Source organism: Oncorhynchus mykiss, chromosome 1, assembly GCF_013265735.2.
Source record: "Oncorhynchus mykiss isolate Arlee chromosome 1, USDA_OmykA_1.1, whole genome shotgun sequence".
In the NCBI taxonomy this organism is placed as follows: domain Eukaryota; kingdom Metazoa; phylum Chordata; class Actinopteri; order Salmoniformes; family Salmonidae; genus Oncorhynchus; species Oncorhynchus mykiss.
Genome location: NC_048565.1, coordinates 36065814 through 36083415, shown reverse-complemented (window position 1 = coordinate 36083415; position 17602 = coordinate 36065814). Strand labels below are relative to the sequence as shown.

At 47.1% G+C, this 17602-nt stretch overlaps 2 protein-coding genes across 2 annotated transcripts; both read left to right on the top strand.

The window, feature by feature from the left end:
* Positions 1 to 2986: 2986 nt before the first annotated feature.
* LOC110532269 (fibroleukin-like) lies at positions 2987 to 8466 on the top strand. The gene is made up of 2 exons (XM_036989478.1): positions 2987 to 3452; positions 8372 to 8466. The coding sequence occupies exons 1-2, from the start codon at positions 3065 to 3067 to the stop codon at positions 8464 to 8466; spliced, it is 483 nt and encodes a 160-aa protein (XP_036845373.1). The 5' UTR covers positions 2987 to 3064.
* Positions 8467 to 12557: 4091 nt separating this feature from the next.
* LOC110522040 (fibroleukin) lies at positions 12558 to 16470 on the top strand. Its single transcript, XM_021600111.2, has 2 exons — positions 12558 to 13583; positions 15052 to 16470. The coding sequence occupies exons 1-2, from the start codon at positions 13043 to 13045 to the stop codon at positions 15759 to 15761; spliced, it is 1251 nt and encodes a 416-aa protein (XP_021455786.2). The 5' UTR covers positions 12558 to 13042; the 3' UTR covers positions 15762 to 16470.
* Positions 16471 to 17602: the final 1132 nt, after the last annotated feature.

The window sequence follows — 17602 nt, the reverse complement described above, 5'->3', positions numbered from 1 at the left end:
AGGGGGTACCGGTACTGAGTCAATGTGTGGGGTACAGGTTAGTCGAGGTAATTTGTACGTCTGGAGTCAATTGTCTGAAGTGTCCTCCTCTCCCTGTCCTCTCCTCTTATCTAAAAACATATGGAATTTGCTTTCCCATGTCCTGCTCTTTCACATCTATGCAGATGAAGATAGATATGAATATAAGGAGAGGAAGATTTCACACTATTGCGAAGCATGATAAGGGTCAAATGAATTGACACATCTCAATTATCTTGTTTACTGCTGGTTTCCACTCCTCCTCCATTAGTGCACTGTGAAACTAAATGGAGAAGTTCACAGTTAAACAAGTTATACAATATAGTGGTCCCTCAGGACACAATATGAGGATTATAAAACTAGAATGTCCTGTTGTAAATTTGCTGGCAGAAATAAAGGTACAAACAAACTGTTTTCCAGTACATCACAACTTCTCCTTCAGGGGAAAAATATAACGTTTTTTTTATAACGATTGTGTGGATGGTTGAGAGTCAGACTCCCCTGGGTGAGAGGTGTTAGAACCAAACAATCCACTCCCCCTTTAAAGCATGTTTTCCAGACCCTGTATCAACTCAGGGAATCTTAGAGGGAATTGTCAAACAATGTCTTAATGAGGTACAGGCTCTTGAAACAGAAACAAAAATGACCTGACGTTATCTGTGTTTGACACTGTGTAGGAAATCCAACCCAGATGTGTGGGACTCCAAGTCCTCGCTTTCTCATTTTTAAGAAATCAGGCAACTGACCAATGAATAAGTGCAGAACTTTTACATGGAAGAACAGGAAGTTATCAGTTTCAGTATGGACAGAGGGTTGACTGAGACTGGAGAAGATGTGAACTAATTAGTGTTCAAGTGTGTAAGTGTGTGTGTAGTAATTAGTTGACAGATAAAACAACACCTCACGGCACAAAGTGGACTGCGAAGAGACACACACAAACACACACACACATACACTGTAATACTTTAACACTATTGTATTGTAGTATTGTACAATGTATGTTGTAGATGTGTGAGGATATAGTAATGATGTAATGTCTTGTATGATGTGTTGTTTTGTTTAGGTTGTGTTATTTTATTTTATTTATGATAAACAATAATGTATCCTGCTCGGACTCCAGGTAGAGTAACTGCTGATGGGGATCCTAATAAATACAAATAGAAAAAAGCTCATGTCCTTGTCCTATCCAGCCAGAACACAGCTGACGAGTCTCAACTACAGTTTCTAGACTAAACATAACCTCATGGTAATGACAGGTGACTTGTCATGCCTAATAGCGCATTACCTTACTGTGTTTACGCTATCAGACCCACATGCCAAGTGCTGCATTACAGGGGACTAGGATGGCGTCACAGACAGATGAGACTCTGGTTTGTGTGCGAAGAAAACTTAAGCATAGAGCCAACACACCTGCCACATCTCGCACCAGAGTTGGAGTGGCCTACCAGGAATTATGGCATTACAGGGAAGTGGCATGGAATCGCAGACAGACATGTGAATCCAGCTCAGTTAGGAATAGGGCAGTCACACACAGACAAACATACAGGCCCAACGACAGTCACTTCTCTGCCTAGAGTGGATGGCGACGGTGAGGCCTGCCGGGAGGCCTGATCTAGTAGTCCAGTCTAGGTAGCAAAGCCTCACTGATAGTAAGATGTTTATTTTTGCCGGTTTAAGTAAAAACTATAGTGCTGCTTAGTGCTTACACAACCCAGGACAGAGAGTAGACCAAGACAGGTTACCATGGGAATTCAAAACACTGCGTTCAGAAAGAGGGCACCCTGAGGATGAAAACCCCACTCCCGACCAAACATGGCTATGGACACAGCAGAGGGTGTTAATGGCCTGGGTCTAAAATAAATATGAAGGAAATTGGCTGTGCAGTGTAGTGCCATCGTTCTGGGTAGAAGTTGCCCTTAGGCACATATCTAGGATTTAAAAAATTCACCCACCCAAATCATAACCTGAGCCATTGGGGTGGGTGCCTAGTCATGTGTATCGGGGGCAACTTCATTCTTCGACTACGTAGGCACTGTGGATTTATACCAGTACAGTATTCTGTGGCACATTCCAAAGGCGTAAAACTTTGCTCTTTCCATGAATAGAATGCATACAATTGGCCCATAATCCTTATCTCTAACTAAGACAATTCATTAACCATAGACTGTATTTAGCAACCACAAACCCCCTTGGATAAATATGTGATGATAAATTCTTGCCTGTTATTCCACTCAAGCCAGAGAGAACTAAGACTCAGAGACAGCGAGATATCAGATATGTCTGAACAGTAACGTAACAAACATAAAGCCACAGCCCAGGGCCCGACGATTTTGTGCTTCAAATGCATATTTGGACCCATCTCATCTGTCATTCGCATGTGTGTCGGCCCTATTAACAGGACACATGGGGAGATGGATGCCAAAGCGACCGTCACACATTCACTGCAGTGATATACAAGAAGAGAAAACAATGTGTGCTTATCATTACAGCATGGAATAAGAATGCGTTGCGAATGGTCCTCATTAGATGTTTTGATTTGGTTAAAGACAATGTGGAAAATAATAATAGGATTACGATATGCTGTATAAATGCCTTTCGTTTTTAAAGCTTTTCCTGCCTTTTATAACCAATTTAGCTCCGTACCTGTTAACTCTTTTGGTGACATGCTGAAGCAGCCAACGACTGCTATAATCCCCCAATTATCTCTTTCTCTCTCTTTCCTCCCCTCTCTCTCTTTACCGCTCACTCCCTCTTTCTTCATCTCATCCTTTCCTGTCTCACTCACAGACATGGATACCCCCTTGAAGTGGACGCCCAATTTTTAATCCCTCACTCCCATTCCTTTTCTCTCTCTCTCCTCTAAATCCTTCTCACACAAGCAAACACCACTTTCAAGAAGTCCCTCAGCCCCCTCCTCTTTCTTCCCCTTCTTTCCTCCCTCCCACTCTCTGTCACAGCTTCACACACACTGAGGTGGGTCTTTGGCATCCTCATGCACCCTCTCTCGCCTTCTCTTCTCTCAGAATTCTTATAGCTCAGGATAGCGATGAGGTTGGCTGTGCTCTGCGTGTGCGGGACCCTGCTGGCCTTCTCTACGCCCCCTGGGAACTATGCAAACCTCAGCAAGGGAGACTTTAATTGGGGTACAGATTCTGGGAGCTGCTTGGTAACTATAAAGCCTGCAGGGAAGTGTGGGGGAGAGGGGATGGACGAGGACGCATGCCCCTACCGAGTGACCTTGCCTCCGCTGGACGTCATGCTGCCCCGGCAGCTCAGGGAATTGGAGAGGACGGTGAAGGAGGTGCAGAGGCTAAAGGAGACCGTGGAGCAACTGAAGAGAGCCTGCATGGAGTGCAGGATAAGCCAGATGGAGCGGGAGAGAGAGAGGCTGGGGGACAGAGAGAGGGAGAAAGAAGAGAAGGAGAAGGTGAGATTGGGAGAGAGGGAGAAGGAGAAAGTGGGGAAGAAGGAGTGGGAGAAGAAAACAGAGAGACAGGGAGACAGAGAAAGGAAGATGGACAAGGAGGGAGAGGGAGAGGGGGCAAGAGGCAGGGAGAGAACAATTGTGGAAGAGAGAGAGGGAGTGGAGGAGAGGGCCAGGGAGATTGAGAACAATATTGTTGAGATAAGAAAGAGAGAACGGGAGAAAGAGTGGGAGAGGGAAAATGAGAGAGAAAGAGGGGGAAACAGGGAATGGGCGATAGAGAGGGAGAGAAAAATAGAGAATGAGACCAAGAGAGAGGAAGAGGAGGGAAGGGAGACAGAGATGGAGAAGGAGAACATTTTAGAAGGGGAAAAGGGGAGAGAGGGAGAGATAGAGAAAAACAGGGGGAGTGAAAATGAAAGAGAGAGGTTATGGGAAACGAAGGTGGAAACCGAGGAGAGTCAGGGGGATAAGTTAAGGGAGAAGGATCTGGAGCGTGAGAGTAGAGAGAAAGAAGAGAGAGGGTGGGGAAATAGGGAACAGCTCGAGGAGAAGGGACAACATCAGGTGGAGATAGAGAGGGAAAGGGAAGGGAAGATAGAGAAAGATAGTGAAAAAAAGAAAGAGAAGGAGAGGCAGAGCCAACATCCTTGGCAAGGGAAGAAGACCCAGGGAGAGAAAGATTGGCAGAAGAAGAAAGAGAGAGAGAAGCAAACCCCAAGCCACAGACAGACAGAAGAAAAGAAAGAGAATCAGAGAGAGGAGACAGTAAAGAAGATAGAGAAAGAGGTAGAAAAAAGAGTCCAAAAAGTGCAGAGACACAGCATAGTGGTGACGACAGATGGGTCAAGTGATAATCAGGACATAGCCTCAACTAGCCCAAGCAGTGGTTTGACACAGGGCTCAATCCCCAGACCTCACTCCTCAGGACCAGACCAAACATCCACCTCCATCTCAGGCCCTGCCACCAATCCCAGCCCAGGATCTAGATCAGACACTGCCGGTGGATATATTCCAAGTCCTTCCTCCAGCTCAACCTCTAGCCCAAGATTTTCCTCCATCTCCAGCACAAGGAAATCAATTCTGAACACAAGCTCAAGTCAAAGGACCATCTCCTCTTTACCTCGCCAAGGAGCCACCAGGTCTGGCCCCATCACAACCCCAAGTTCAGGCACCAACTACAGGACTGACAGAACCATCCCAAGTATCAAAACAAGCTCACACCAAACAACCATCAGCTCATCAAAAAGTATTATTAGCCCAAGAAACAGACCTTCCCAGAAGCACAAGCCCAACCAAACTATCCAGGCCATCAGACCCGGCCTTAAGCCCATACCACCCAGCCTGACTAGCTCCTCCAGCCTCAGCTCATGGACCACCACCACCAGCTCCAGCACTGCACGGACAATGACGGACAAAAACCCAGGACTCAGCCCAACAATTACCAGGTCATGGTGGAACCCAAGGCCTAGCACAAAGCCAAAATCTGGGCCACAGCCCAGACCAGGCCTAAAGCCCAGACACAGCATAAAGCCTAAAGATAAACGAAAACCTAAACCAGGCGAAAAGCCAGTCTCAGGCCTAAGACCTAAACCTGGAGCAAAACCAAAGCATGTCCTAAAGCCCAGGCGACCCAGCCCAACCAGCTCCTCCAGCTTCAATCATAAGACCGCTTCCAGAACTGGCTCAACTTCAACTACCTCCACTAGCCTTAGCCCTGGAATCAGCTTTACAAGACCCAGTCTACAGACCACTAAGACAAGTAGCAACCAAAGCAGCACCACACTGGGACACTCTTCAGCCAACACCACTAGTCCTAGCTCAAAGATTACCAGCCCAAGTTTCAAGATGACTAGTTCCAGGCCTGGGGCAAGCAGTAGCAATAGCCCAGCTCCAGGAACTTCAACCACTGCTCAATCTAGCCCTAGGGCCACCAGTCCAAGTGCCAAAATTGGGTTCTTGTCGACCCCCAGACCCGGTCTAAAGCCAAAACCAGGTGCAAAGCCTTTTCCAGGCCCCAGAACCAAACCTGGATCAAAACCAAAGCCCATACCATCCAGCTCTGTCCCAGAGATCACTCCCAGACCTGGCTCAACTCCAGACAACAGCACAAGCCTCAGCCCAAATACCACCAGTTCAGGATCCTTTATTACCAGCTCCAGCCAAAGGATTAGTAATACAAGCCATAGTCTAGGGAGTCTTAACAGCACAACACCAATACACTCTCCAGCAACCACCACTAGCCCAACGACTTCCAGTTCATGCATCCAGACTAGCTCTTCCAGCTCAAGTTCAACTCCAGCAATTACAACCACCACTAGCAGCAGCCCAGGAACCAGCTTCACTAGCCTCATCTCAAGGACCACCAGTACCAGCTCCAGCCCTAAGATGACATCTGCCCAAAACCCTGAACACAGCACAATGACTACCAGACCTAGGATTAAGCCCAGACCTGGTCTAAAGCCCAAACCAGGAGCAAAGCCCATTCTAGGCACCAGACCCAAACCTGGACCAACAACAAAGCCTGTCCTAAAGCCCAGACGACCCAGCTCATCAAGCTCTAGCCCTAAGACCTATCCAAGACCTGGCTCAACTTCAACCACCACCACTTGCCTTAGCCGTGGGATCAGCTGTGCAATACCCAGTCTACAGAACACTGAGACAAGTATCAGCAAAAGCAGCAACACACTGGGACACTCTTCAGTATCCACCACAAGCCTTAGCCCAAAGATTTCCAGTTCAAGCATCCCGACCAACTCTTCCAGCTCAAATTCAACTCCAGCAACTACAACCACCACAAGCCACAGCCCAAGGACCAGCTTCACTAGCCTCAGCTCAAGGACCACCAGTGCCAGTCCCAGCCATGAGACAACGTCTGTCCAAAACCCTGAACCCAACACAGTGACTACCAGACCTTGGATTAAGCCCAGACCAGGCCTACAGCCCAGACCTGGACTAAAGCCTAAACCAGGCACAAAACCCATTCCAGGCCAAAGACACAAACCTGGACAAAAACCAAAGCATGTCCTAAAGCCCAAACCACCCAGCCCAACCAGCTCCTCCAGCTTCAACCCTAAGACCACTTCCAGAACTGGCTTAACTTCAACCACCACCATTAGCCTTAGCCCTGGAATCAGCTTTACAAGACCCATTCTACAGACCACTAAGACAAGTAGCAACCAAAGCAGCACCACACTGGGACACTCTTCAGCCACCACAACTAGTCCGAGCTCAAAGATTGCCAGCCCAAGGTACAAGACAACTAGTTCCAGCCCTGGGGCCAGCAGTACTAGTAGCCCAACTCCAGGAACTTCAACCCCTGCTAGATCTAGCCCTAGGACCACCAGTCCAAGTGACATAATTGGGTTATTGTGGACCCATAGACTTGGCCTAAAGCCAAAACCAGGTGCAAAGCCTATTCCAGTCCCCAGAACAAAACCTGGACCCAAACCAAAGCCTGTCCCAAAGCCCACTCCATCAAGCCCAACTGGCTTTTCCAGCTCTGTCCCAGAGATCACTCCCAGACCTGGCTCAACTCCAGACAACAGCACAAGCCTCAGCCAAAATACCACCAGTCCAGGATCCTTTACTACCAGCTCCAGCCCAAGGATTAGTAATACAAGCCCCAGTCTAGGCAGTCTTAGAAGTACAATGGCAAGGCACTCTCCAGCAACCACCACTAGCTCTCGCCCAAATATTTCCAGTTCAAGCATCCCAACTAGCTCTTCCAGCTCAAGTTCAACTACTGCAACTACAACCACCACTATCCGCAGCCCAGGAAACAGCTTCACTAGCCTCAGCTCAAGGACCACCAGTACCAGCTCCAACCCTGAGACGACATCTGCTCAAAACCCTGAACCGAGCACAATGACTACCAGACCTAGGATTAAGTCCAGACCTGGCATAAAGTCCAAAACAGGCACAAAACCCAAACCAGTTACGAAACCCATTCCAGGCCCCAGACTCAAACCTGGACCAAAACCAAAGCATGTCCAAAGGCCCAGACCACCCAGCCCAACCAGCTCCTCCAGCTTCAACCCTAAGACCACTTCCAGAACTGGTTCAACTTCAACCACCACCACAAGCCTTAGCCCTGGAATCAGCTTTACAAGACCCAGTCTACAGATCATTAAGTCAAGTACCAACCAAAGCAGCACCACAATGGGACACTCTTCAGCCACCACCACTAGTCCAAGCTCAAAGATTACCAGCCCAAGCTTCAAGACAACTAGTTCCAGCCATGGGGTCAGCAGTACCAGTAGCCCAACTCCAGGAACTTCAACCACCGCGAGATCTAGCCCAAGGACCACCAGTCCAAGCACAAAAAGTGGGTCCTTGTGGACCCATAGACCTGGCCTAAAGCCAAAATCAGGTGCAAAGCCTATTCCAGGCCCCAGAACAAAACCTAGACCAAAACCAAAGCCTGTCCAAAATACCACACCATCAAGGAAAACTGTTTCTTCCAGCTCTGACCAAGACATCACTTCCAGACCTGGTTCAACTCCAGACAACAGCACAAGCCTCAGCCCAAATACCACCAGTCCAGGCTCCTGCACTACCAGCTACAGCCCAGGGATTAATAATACAAACCCCAGTCTTGGCAGTCTTAACAGCACAATGGCAAAACACTCTTCAGCAGCCAACACTAGCCCAACGACTTCCAGTTCAAGCATCCCAACCACCTCTGCCAGCTCAAGTTCAACTCCAGCAATTACAACCACCACTAGTCGCAGCCCAGGAACCAGCTTCCCTAGCTTCAGCTCAAGGACCACCAGGACCAGCTCCAGCCCTAAGATGACATCTGCTCAAAACCCTGAACCCAGCACAATGACTACTAGACCTAGGATTAAGCCCAGACCTGGCATAAAGCCCAAAACAGGATTAAAACCCATTCCAGGCCCCAGACCCAAACCTGGACCAACACCAAAGGCTGTCCTAAAGCCCAGTCCACCCAGCCCAACCAGCTCAACAAGCTCAAACCCAATGACCTATCCAAGAACTGGCTCAACTTCAACCAGCCTTAGCCCTGGGATCAGCTGTACAACACACAGTTTACAGACCACTAAGAAAAGCACCAGCAAAAGCAACACCACGCCGGGACACTCTCCAGTAACCACTACTAGCCCTAGGCCAAAGACTTCCAGTTCAAGCGTCCCAACCAGCTCTTCCAGCTCAAGTTCAACTCCAGCAACTACAACCACCCCTAGCCGCAGCCCAAGGACCAGATTCACTAGCCTCAGCTCAAGGACCACCAGTACCAGCCCTGAGACGACATCTGCCCAAAACCCTGAACCCAACACAATGACTACCACACCTAGGATTAAGCCCAGACCTGGCCTACACCCCAAACCTGGCCAAAAGCCCAAACCAGGCACAAAACCTATTCCAGGCCTCAGACCAAAACCTGTACCAAAATCAAAGCCTGTCCTAAAGCCCAGATCACCCAGTCCAACAAGCTCCTCCAGCTCTAGCCCAAAGACATATCACAGAACTGGGTCAACTTCAACAACCACTACTTGGCTTAGCCCTGGGATCAGCTTTACAAGACCCAATCTACAGACAACTAAGAAAGGTACCATCCGAAGCAACTCCACACCGGGACACTCTTCAGCCAGCACCAATAGTCCTAGCTTAAAGGTGACTAGCACAAGCTACAATACTGCTAGTTCCAGCCCTGGGGACAGCATTAGCAGTAGTTCAACTACAGGAACTACAACCACCACTAGACCTAGCACAAGGACCACCAGTCCAAGCTCCAGAATTGGGTTCCGGTGGACCCCCAGACCCAGTCTAAAGGCAAAACCAGGTGCAAGGCCTAATCCAGGCCCCAGACCCAAACCTGGACCAAAATCAAAGCCTGTCCTAAAGCCCACACCATCAGGTTCAACTGGCTCTTCCCTAGCCGTCCCAGAGACAACTTCCAGAACTGGCTCAACTCTAGACACCAGCACAAACCTCAGCACAAATATCACCAGTCCAGGCTCCTTTACTACCAATTCCAGCCCAGTGATTAGTAATCCAAGCCCCAGTCAAGGCAGTTTTAACAGCACAAGGCCAAGACAAACTCCAGCAACAACAACCACCACTAACCGCAGCTCAAGGACCAGCTTCACTAGCCTCAGCTCAAGGACCACCAGTACCAGCTCCAGCCCTGAGACAACATCTGCCCAAAACCCTGAACCCAGCACAATGACTACCAAACCTAGGATTAAGCCCAGACCTGGCCTAAAGCCAAAACCAGGTACAAAACCCAGCCAAAGTAGCACCACACTGGGACACTCTTCAGCCACCACCACTAATCCTAGCTCAACGATTACTGGCCCAAGTTATAGGGTGACTAGTTCCAGCCCTAGGTCCAGCAGTAGCAGTGACCCAACTTTAAGAAATTCAACCACCGCTAGATCTAGCCCAAGGACCACCAGTTCAAGTGCCAGAATTGGGTCCTTGTGGACCCCCACACCCAGCGTAAAGCTAAAACCAGGTGCAAAGCCTATTCCAGGCCACAGACAAAAACCTGGGCCGAAATCAAAGCCTGTCCTAAATCCCACACCGTCAAGTTCAACTCCAGCAACTACAATTACCACTAGCCGCAGCTGCACTAGCCTTAGCTCAAGGACCACCAGTACCAGCTCCAGCCCTGAGATTACATCCGACCAAAACCTTGAACACATCACAATGACTACCAGACCTAGGATTAAGCCCAGACCTGGCCTAAAGCCCAAAGCAGGTGCAAAACCCATTCCAGGCCCTAGACCCAAACCTGGACCAAAACCAAAGCCTGTCTTGAAGCCCAGGCCACTCAAACCAACCAGCTCATCTAGCTCAAGCCCAAATACCTATCCAAGAAGTGTCTCAACTTCAACCACCACCACAAGCTTTAGTCCTGGGATCAGCTTTACAAGACCCAGTCAACAGACCACTAAGAAAAGTACCAGCAAAAGCAGCACCACACCGGGGCACTCTCCAGTAACCACCACTAGCGCTATCCCAAAGACTTCCAGTTCAAGCATCCCGACCAGCTCTTCCAGCTCAAATTCAACTCAAGAAGCAACAACCACCACTAGCCACAGCCCAAGGACCAGCTTCACTAGCCTCAGCTCAAAGACCACCAGTACCAGCTCCAGCCCTGAGACAATGTCTGTCCAAATCCCTGAAACAAACACGACAACTGCCAGACTTAGGATCAAGCCCAGACCTGGCCTACAGTCTCGACTTAACCTACAGCCCAAACCTGGCCTGAAGTCTAAACCTGAACTAAAGAACAAGCCACGTGCAAAGCCTATTCCAGGCCTAAGGCCTAAACCTGGCCCACAATCAAAGCCCATCCTAAAGCCCAGACCACCCAGCCCAACCAGCCTCAACCCTAAGACCAGTAACATAACTCCCACCACTAGCCTCAGCCCTGGAATCACAAGCCACAGTTGGCAGACCACGCGGACAAGTACTAGCCAAAGTAGCACCACACCAGGCCCCTCTCCAGGCACTACCACAAAGATTACTAACCCAAGCTACAAGACCACTAGTTCCAGCCCTGTGGTCAGCATCATCAGTAGCAGTAGTGGTAGCCCCACTCCAGGAACTACAACCACTGCTAGACCTAGCTCAAGGACCACCCATCCAATCTCTAGAACTAGGTTCTGGTTGACTCCCAGACCTGGCTTACAGCCTAAACCAGGCTTAAGTCCTATTCCAGGACCCATACCCAAACCTGGACCAAAGCTCACACCTGACTTAAAGCCCAGACCACCCAATACAAACAACTCCCCCAGCTCCATCTCAAAGACCACTCTCAGACCTGGCTCAACTCCAGACATCCCCACTAGCCTCAGCCCAAAGACCACAAGTCCAAACTCCAGGACTACCAGCTCCAGCCTTGAGATTAGCTTTACAAAACCCAGTTCAGGCAGTCTCAGCAGAACCACACCAAGTCACTCTCCAGCAACCACAACCACCACTAGCTCTAGCCCAAAGATCACCAGTTCTAGCATCCGGGCAGGCTCAGGAAGATTCACACTAAGCCCAACTCCAGCAACCAAAACCACCACTAGCCCCAGCTCAAGCACCAGCTTCACTAGCCTCAGCTCAAGGACCACCAATACCAGCATCAGTCCTGAGTCAAAGTCTGCCCAACATCCTGAACCCAGCTCAACAACCCCCAGATTTAGCATTAAGCCCAAACCTGGCCTAAAACCCAAACCAGACCAAAAGCACAAACCAGGCCGAAGGCCTATTCCAAGTTCAAAGCCTAAACCTGGATCAAAGCTTAAATCAGTCTTGAAGCCCAGAACACCCAGCCCGAATAGCTTCTCCAGTTCAGAACCAAATACCACACTCAAACCCGGCTCAACTTCAACCACCACCACTAGCCTTAGCCCTGGGGCCAGAACCAGCAGTAGTCCCACTCCAGCAACTACAACCACCACCAATCCAATTATCAAGGCCAGCTCCTCCGCCACTATCCCCAGCCCATCAACCAGCTTTACTAGACTCAACTCACTGAGCATCAGTGCCAGCTCCGGCCATGTGACAAAGTCTGACCAAAATGCTAGACCCAGCCCAACGATCACCAGGTCCCAGTGGATCCCCAGACTTAGCACAAAGCCAGAATCTGGGCCACAACCCAGACCAGGCCTACAGTCCAGACCCAGCCTAAAGCCTAAAGATGACCTAAGGCCTGAAACTGAACCAAATCCCAAACCAGGCCCATGGCCTATTCCAGGCCTAAGACCCAAACCAAGACCAAAACCAAAGTCTGTCCTAAAGCCCAGACCACCCAATCCTACTAGTTCTTCCAGCCCAAAATTCACGCCCAGGCCTGACCCATCTCTTACCACTATCCATAGCCCAAGCTCCAATACTACCAGTTCAAGGTTCAGGACTACCAGCTTCAGCCCTGGGATCAGCATTACCAGCCCCACTCTACGGGACACCAGGACCAGTACTAGTCTAAGCAGCACTACACAGATCCACTCTATAGCCACCACCAGTAGCCCTGGCCCAACGACCACCAGTCCAAGCATCCGGAATGGACCTTCCAGCTCAAGCCGAAGTAGTACAACACTGAGCTCATTTTCAGCAACCAGAATCACCACTAATCCTGACCCAAAGGTCAGGATGAACTACAGAACCTTCAGGCTCAGCATCGGGACCAGCACCAGCGGTAGCCCAACTCCAGAACCCACAACCACCACTAACACTAGCTCAAAGATTACCAGTTCAAGAATTTGGACCAACTCTTCCAGCTCAAGCAGCAAAACTCCAGCAACCACAACTCCAGCAACCACAACCTCCATAAGTTCCAGTTCAAGGACCACCAGTATCAGCATCAGTCCTGAGACAAAGTCTGCCCAAAAGCTAGAACCCAGCACAACAACTACCAGACCTGGCCTAAAGCTTAAACCTGAACGTAAGCCTAAACCTGGCACAAAGCCCAAACCAGACCCAATACCTATTCCACACCAAACACCTAAACCTGGACCAAGACCAAAGCCTGTGCTGAAGCCCAGACCTGCTCCAAAGCCTTGGCCCAAAACCACCACCCAAGGTCCAAGGACCACTTCCTCCACACCTAGCCCCAAGACATCCAATAGCCAAAGGACTATGACTGACCCCAGCCCACAAACGGCCACAAGCCCTGGCTCAAGAACTACAAGACCTAACCAACAAACTACCCTCAGCTCTAGCGCAAAAATCATCTCTAGAACTAGCCTGAAAACATCCACTAGCCCTGTCACAATGACCACTACTATCGCCAGTCTAAAAAAGACCAGCTCAAGGCAACAATTTAGCACAAGGCCTAGCCCCAAAACTAGCACTACTAGTCCCATTCCATTGGCCAACTCTAACCATAGCCCTACTACCACCAGCCCTGACACCCCTACTCCCAGCCCCAACTCCCCTACCCCCAGCCCCATACCGGAGTCTTCCACCACCAGTGCGAGAGAACTGCGTGTGAAGACCAGCCAGGTATCTGCTAGTCTGAATGACACAAAGGATACAAGCGGAGGGCCAAAGGTTTCTCGAGGAGGGCATCCAAAGGTCCGTCCTGGGTTAAACCTGCTCACAGAAAAGGAGCAGGTAGGCAGCAAGACTAACAGGACGGAGAACCAGCCTCAAAGCCCTGCACAGATTTCACCAGGAGGTAAGATTCATTAATTATATTTTACTTTACATGCTATTGTCTGCTATTTAAATGGAATTATGATAATTACATTGTAATTGATAATGACGTAAAGTTTAGTTTGAGCTTTCTTATGGGTTCACTGAATCAAGCCGTATTATATACTAGTACGTAGCTACCAAATGTGTTGACTTATTCAAAGCAAGATCCAGAAAGGCCATTCACTGTTATTAAGTTGTTAAGATGCCACTTTTTTTGTAAACTTAATAGAATCGTGCTATACAAATACGACACTACAAATTCTGATGACAGCTTACACAGATGTAGGATCTTCATTTGAGCCAGTTTGCTACGGCAGGAAAATAAACCTGCAGCAACAGGAGATTTTAATTATTATGTGGATTATAATTAATGGACATTTTTGTAGAGGTTAATACATTTTTCATAATGGAAAATCAAGTATGACACGTCTAAGTGGAAATGACAAATGACAAAAAGAAGCCTTTTTGAACCTCAAATACACTACAAGTTTTAAATGTCCTGCATTGCAGAAAATACATCCTGCAACAGATTGATCAAATTAAGATCCCACATAAGTACAAAAACCCTATTCCTTTCCCCGTTGGTTAAGATAAATTATAAACTTGTATTGAAACAGTGTAGCCTAGGTTATGGCAGATAACAGTGGAAATTGTGACTGGAAAATATATTGTTGTGAGTGGAACAATGTTGTTCTGGAATTTTCTTTTAAATATTGCTCAATCAACTTTATATCAGTGTGATATCATCTCCATTATAAATGATGAGGATTGTAACTTTGAAGTCCAAGCGACCTAAGGTGATGTTTAATGAGCCTATTATAATGTAGTGGAGGTTTGAGATCATCATCTTTGTAACAGATGTTGTGTGGTTTGTGGTTATTCTCTGTTAAATTAAGAATTTATATATGTGAGCATGTGCTTGTCTGTGAGTGTGTGTGGCTTAAATAGGGATCAAGGTGTGACTGTGCAGAGCATGCTTTTAGGTCATAGTCAGCTTAAACACACATTGTTATTGCTGAGTGGCACATATATCAAATAACAAATTAAGTGTCACACAAAGCTATTGCTAGCTTTTATTAATGTTCAAGGCCACTTTAAGCCAAGCACCTAAATGTCTTACCGACTTAACAACTCTAATTGACATTTAACTGAAATCTGTTTCAGGGACATTTTCTTTAACATAAAAAAGACTTCAAATTTATGGTAACCGATAAATGCTAGCTATTTCAGCATGATACAATCATATTCTAATCTTGTGTGTATAGTTTCAAATGTAAAAATTGCAAAAAATAAAAAATAAAATAACCTTTATTCAACCAGTTTAGTTTCTGTAGACCTACAGTAAGAATATGTATATTTGTGTTATGCTGCAAGGCACCTTTTCTTCAACAAAGATTACAGACTACTCCAAACTAATTTTGTCATTTCACTATCCTTACACTCAACAGTTACCATGGCACCCAGAGACTGCTCTGACCACATGGCCAGGGGGGATAGGAATAGCAGAGTCTACCAAGTGACCCCTGACCCTAAGAACAGAACCATTGCAGTGTTCTGTGACATGGAGTCTCATGGCGGAGGGTGGACCGTCATTCAGCTCCGTCAGGATGGCAGTGTGGACTTCAACCGGACCTGGGCTGAATACCGGACAGGCTTTGGTGACCTGATGGTTGGGGAGTTCTGGCTGGGCAACGACCACATCCACCTGCTGACACGAAACAGGGTGATGGTCCTTAGGGTGGAGCTGGAGGACTTTAACGGCATGATGGAGTACGCAGAGTACAGGCTCTTCCGTGTGGCTGGCGAGCGGCTACGCTACCGCCTGTCTGTGGGTGGGTACTCGGGCACGGCAGGAGATGCACTTCAATTTAGCAAGAGTTACGACCACAACAACAGGTTCTTTACGACTCCTGACAGGGACTATGACCGCTACCCTTCAGGGAACTGTGGGGCCTACTACAGCTCAGGCTGGTGGTTTGACGCCTGCATGGCTTCCAACCTCAACGGGAGATATTATGTGGGAAAATACAAAGGGGTGCGGAACGGAATCTACTGGGGGACGTGGCATAACATATCCACAGAGTACTACCCGACTAATGACAGACAATCTTTCAAGACTGTCAGAATGATGATCAGGCCAAGGGGCTATGCAAAGTGATCTACGGCTGGCTCCTCGGTTGGCGTTCTCAGCTGTTGCAATTCTCAAATAGGGGGGCCGGGGACCCCTATGAGGCCTCCGAGATTTTCAATGGGTCCATGACAAAAGCAGGAAAAAGCAGAACAAAAAATTAAAAATACGATTTTTTTAGGGAGGAGCACTGTTTGATACGCAAATGGAAACATTCAGATTGTACTGCTGATTCATATTTTGGGGGTTTATAATGCCTTTTGTTTAACAAGCAATTTTAATATATTCCATCATTTCATTTAATCTTTCAAATATTAAATCTCTGATTCAGGCGGGTCAACAACACCTAAATCTTCTTAATTTCTTGATAAATATTAGTGGGCCTCGGAAAAGCCTGCTCTGTTGGTAAAATACTGCCACTTAGTGGTCTGAAACGAAACAACATGGTTTATGGTTTCAAATGGAACACTCAAACTGTGGAAAAGATGTTCAGAGTTCCTGAAGTAATTTATAAGATGTCTTCTTGTTATCTATGTAAGGTTACAGTGTGAAAGTATTGTTGGAGAACGGTTTCATAGAAGTCTTTCTCCTGTGACGAGAAAGAGAAATACTCCTTGAGGAGGGTAATGAAATTGTACTGAAATTGTACTGGAATGATTGACTGACGATTGATTGTTGTAATGTTTTTTTATTCTCAGTATTTTTTACGGGAAAAATTAAATGAGGTCAATAAAACATAACTTAATTCCTTTGTTGATGTGTTCAGTCGCACCATGGTGTTGACGATACATGTATAACTTGTAGACTATTTATGCAAACCTCTCAGCTAGCACGTAAAGACTCACCCTCCACAGGTATGTATCCAAATATCCTCTTTGCAATGGCCTTTGTCACGTAGAGTATTAAGAACATAACTTACCGTCTACAACGTAATCCGAACGCCACAACCCACAGAAGTTGAACTCCAGTAAGAACCTGTACAGAAGTAGAGTTGTGGAGAAAATAAAGTTAAAAAACAACATCAGATCAAAGCAACTTTCCACTAGAGTGATGACAAACAGTATGTAGAGATCATTTCTCCCAAACTCATGGTGAATAGCGCATCTCACACTTACATCAACATGTGAGAGAAGAACCATTTGATTGATCGCTGCCGGAAGGCCGTAGAAAGGCTATAGGAAGGAGAGACGGAGATACAGAGAGAGAGAGAGAGAGTTGAAAGAGAAGAAAACACTAACACAGGTAACTCAAGTGAAAGAGAACAAGAGAGCATCTGCTAAATTACCATATTATTAAATTAGAAGGTAACACTTTATAATAAATTGAGTCAAAAGCCATTGATGAATAAATAATTTATAAGGCATTCATGTTCATGATTTTCAGATTATTTGTTCATCTTTACAACTATTTTTAAATGTCAGTGAGCAATTGATTAAAGATAAATAAATAAAGTCGCACACTGTATACAGTTGAAGTAGGAAGTTTACATACACTTAGGTTGGAGTCATTAAAACTTGTTTTTCAACCACTCCACAAATGTCTTGTTAACAAACTATAGTTTTGGCAAGTCTGTTAGGACATCTACTTTGTGCATGACACAAGTAATTTTTCCAACAGTTGTTTACAGACAGATTATTTCACTTAATCACAATTCTAGTGGGTCAGAAGTTTACATACATTAAGTTGACAATTTCTAAATGCCTGAAGGTACCACGTTCATCTGTACAAACAATAGTATGCAAGTATAAACACCATGGGACCACACAGCCGTCATACCGCTCAGGAAGGAGACGCGTTCTGTCTCCTAGAGATGAACGTACTTTGGTGTGAAAAGTGCAAATCAATCCCAGAACAACATCAAAGGACTTTGT

Excerpts from the sequence above, each read along its gene's own strand:
- LOC110532269 (XM_036989478.1), top strand. The coding sequence starts at position 3,065 with ATGAGGTTGGCTGTGCTCTGCGTGTGCGGGACCCTGCTGGCCTTCTCT. Across the intron at positions 3,453-8,371 it reads AGAGAAGGAGAAGGTGAGAT|GCTGTCCTAAAGCCCAGTCC; the intron begins TGGGAGAGAGGG and ends CCAACACCAAAG.
- LOC110522040 (XM_021600111.2), top strand. The coding sequence starts at position 13,043 with ATGACTGACCCCAGCCCACAAACGGCCACAAGCCCTGGCTCAAGAACT. Across the intron at positions 13,584-15,051 it reads TGCACAGATTTCACCAGGAG|TTACCATGGCACCCAGAGAC; the intron begins GTAAGATTCATT and ends TACACTCAACAG.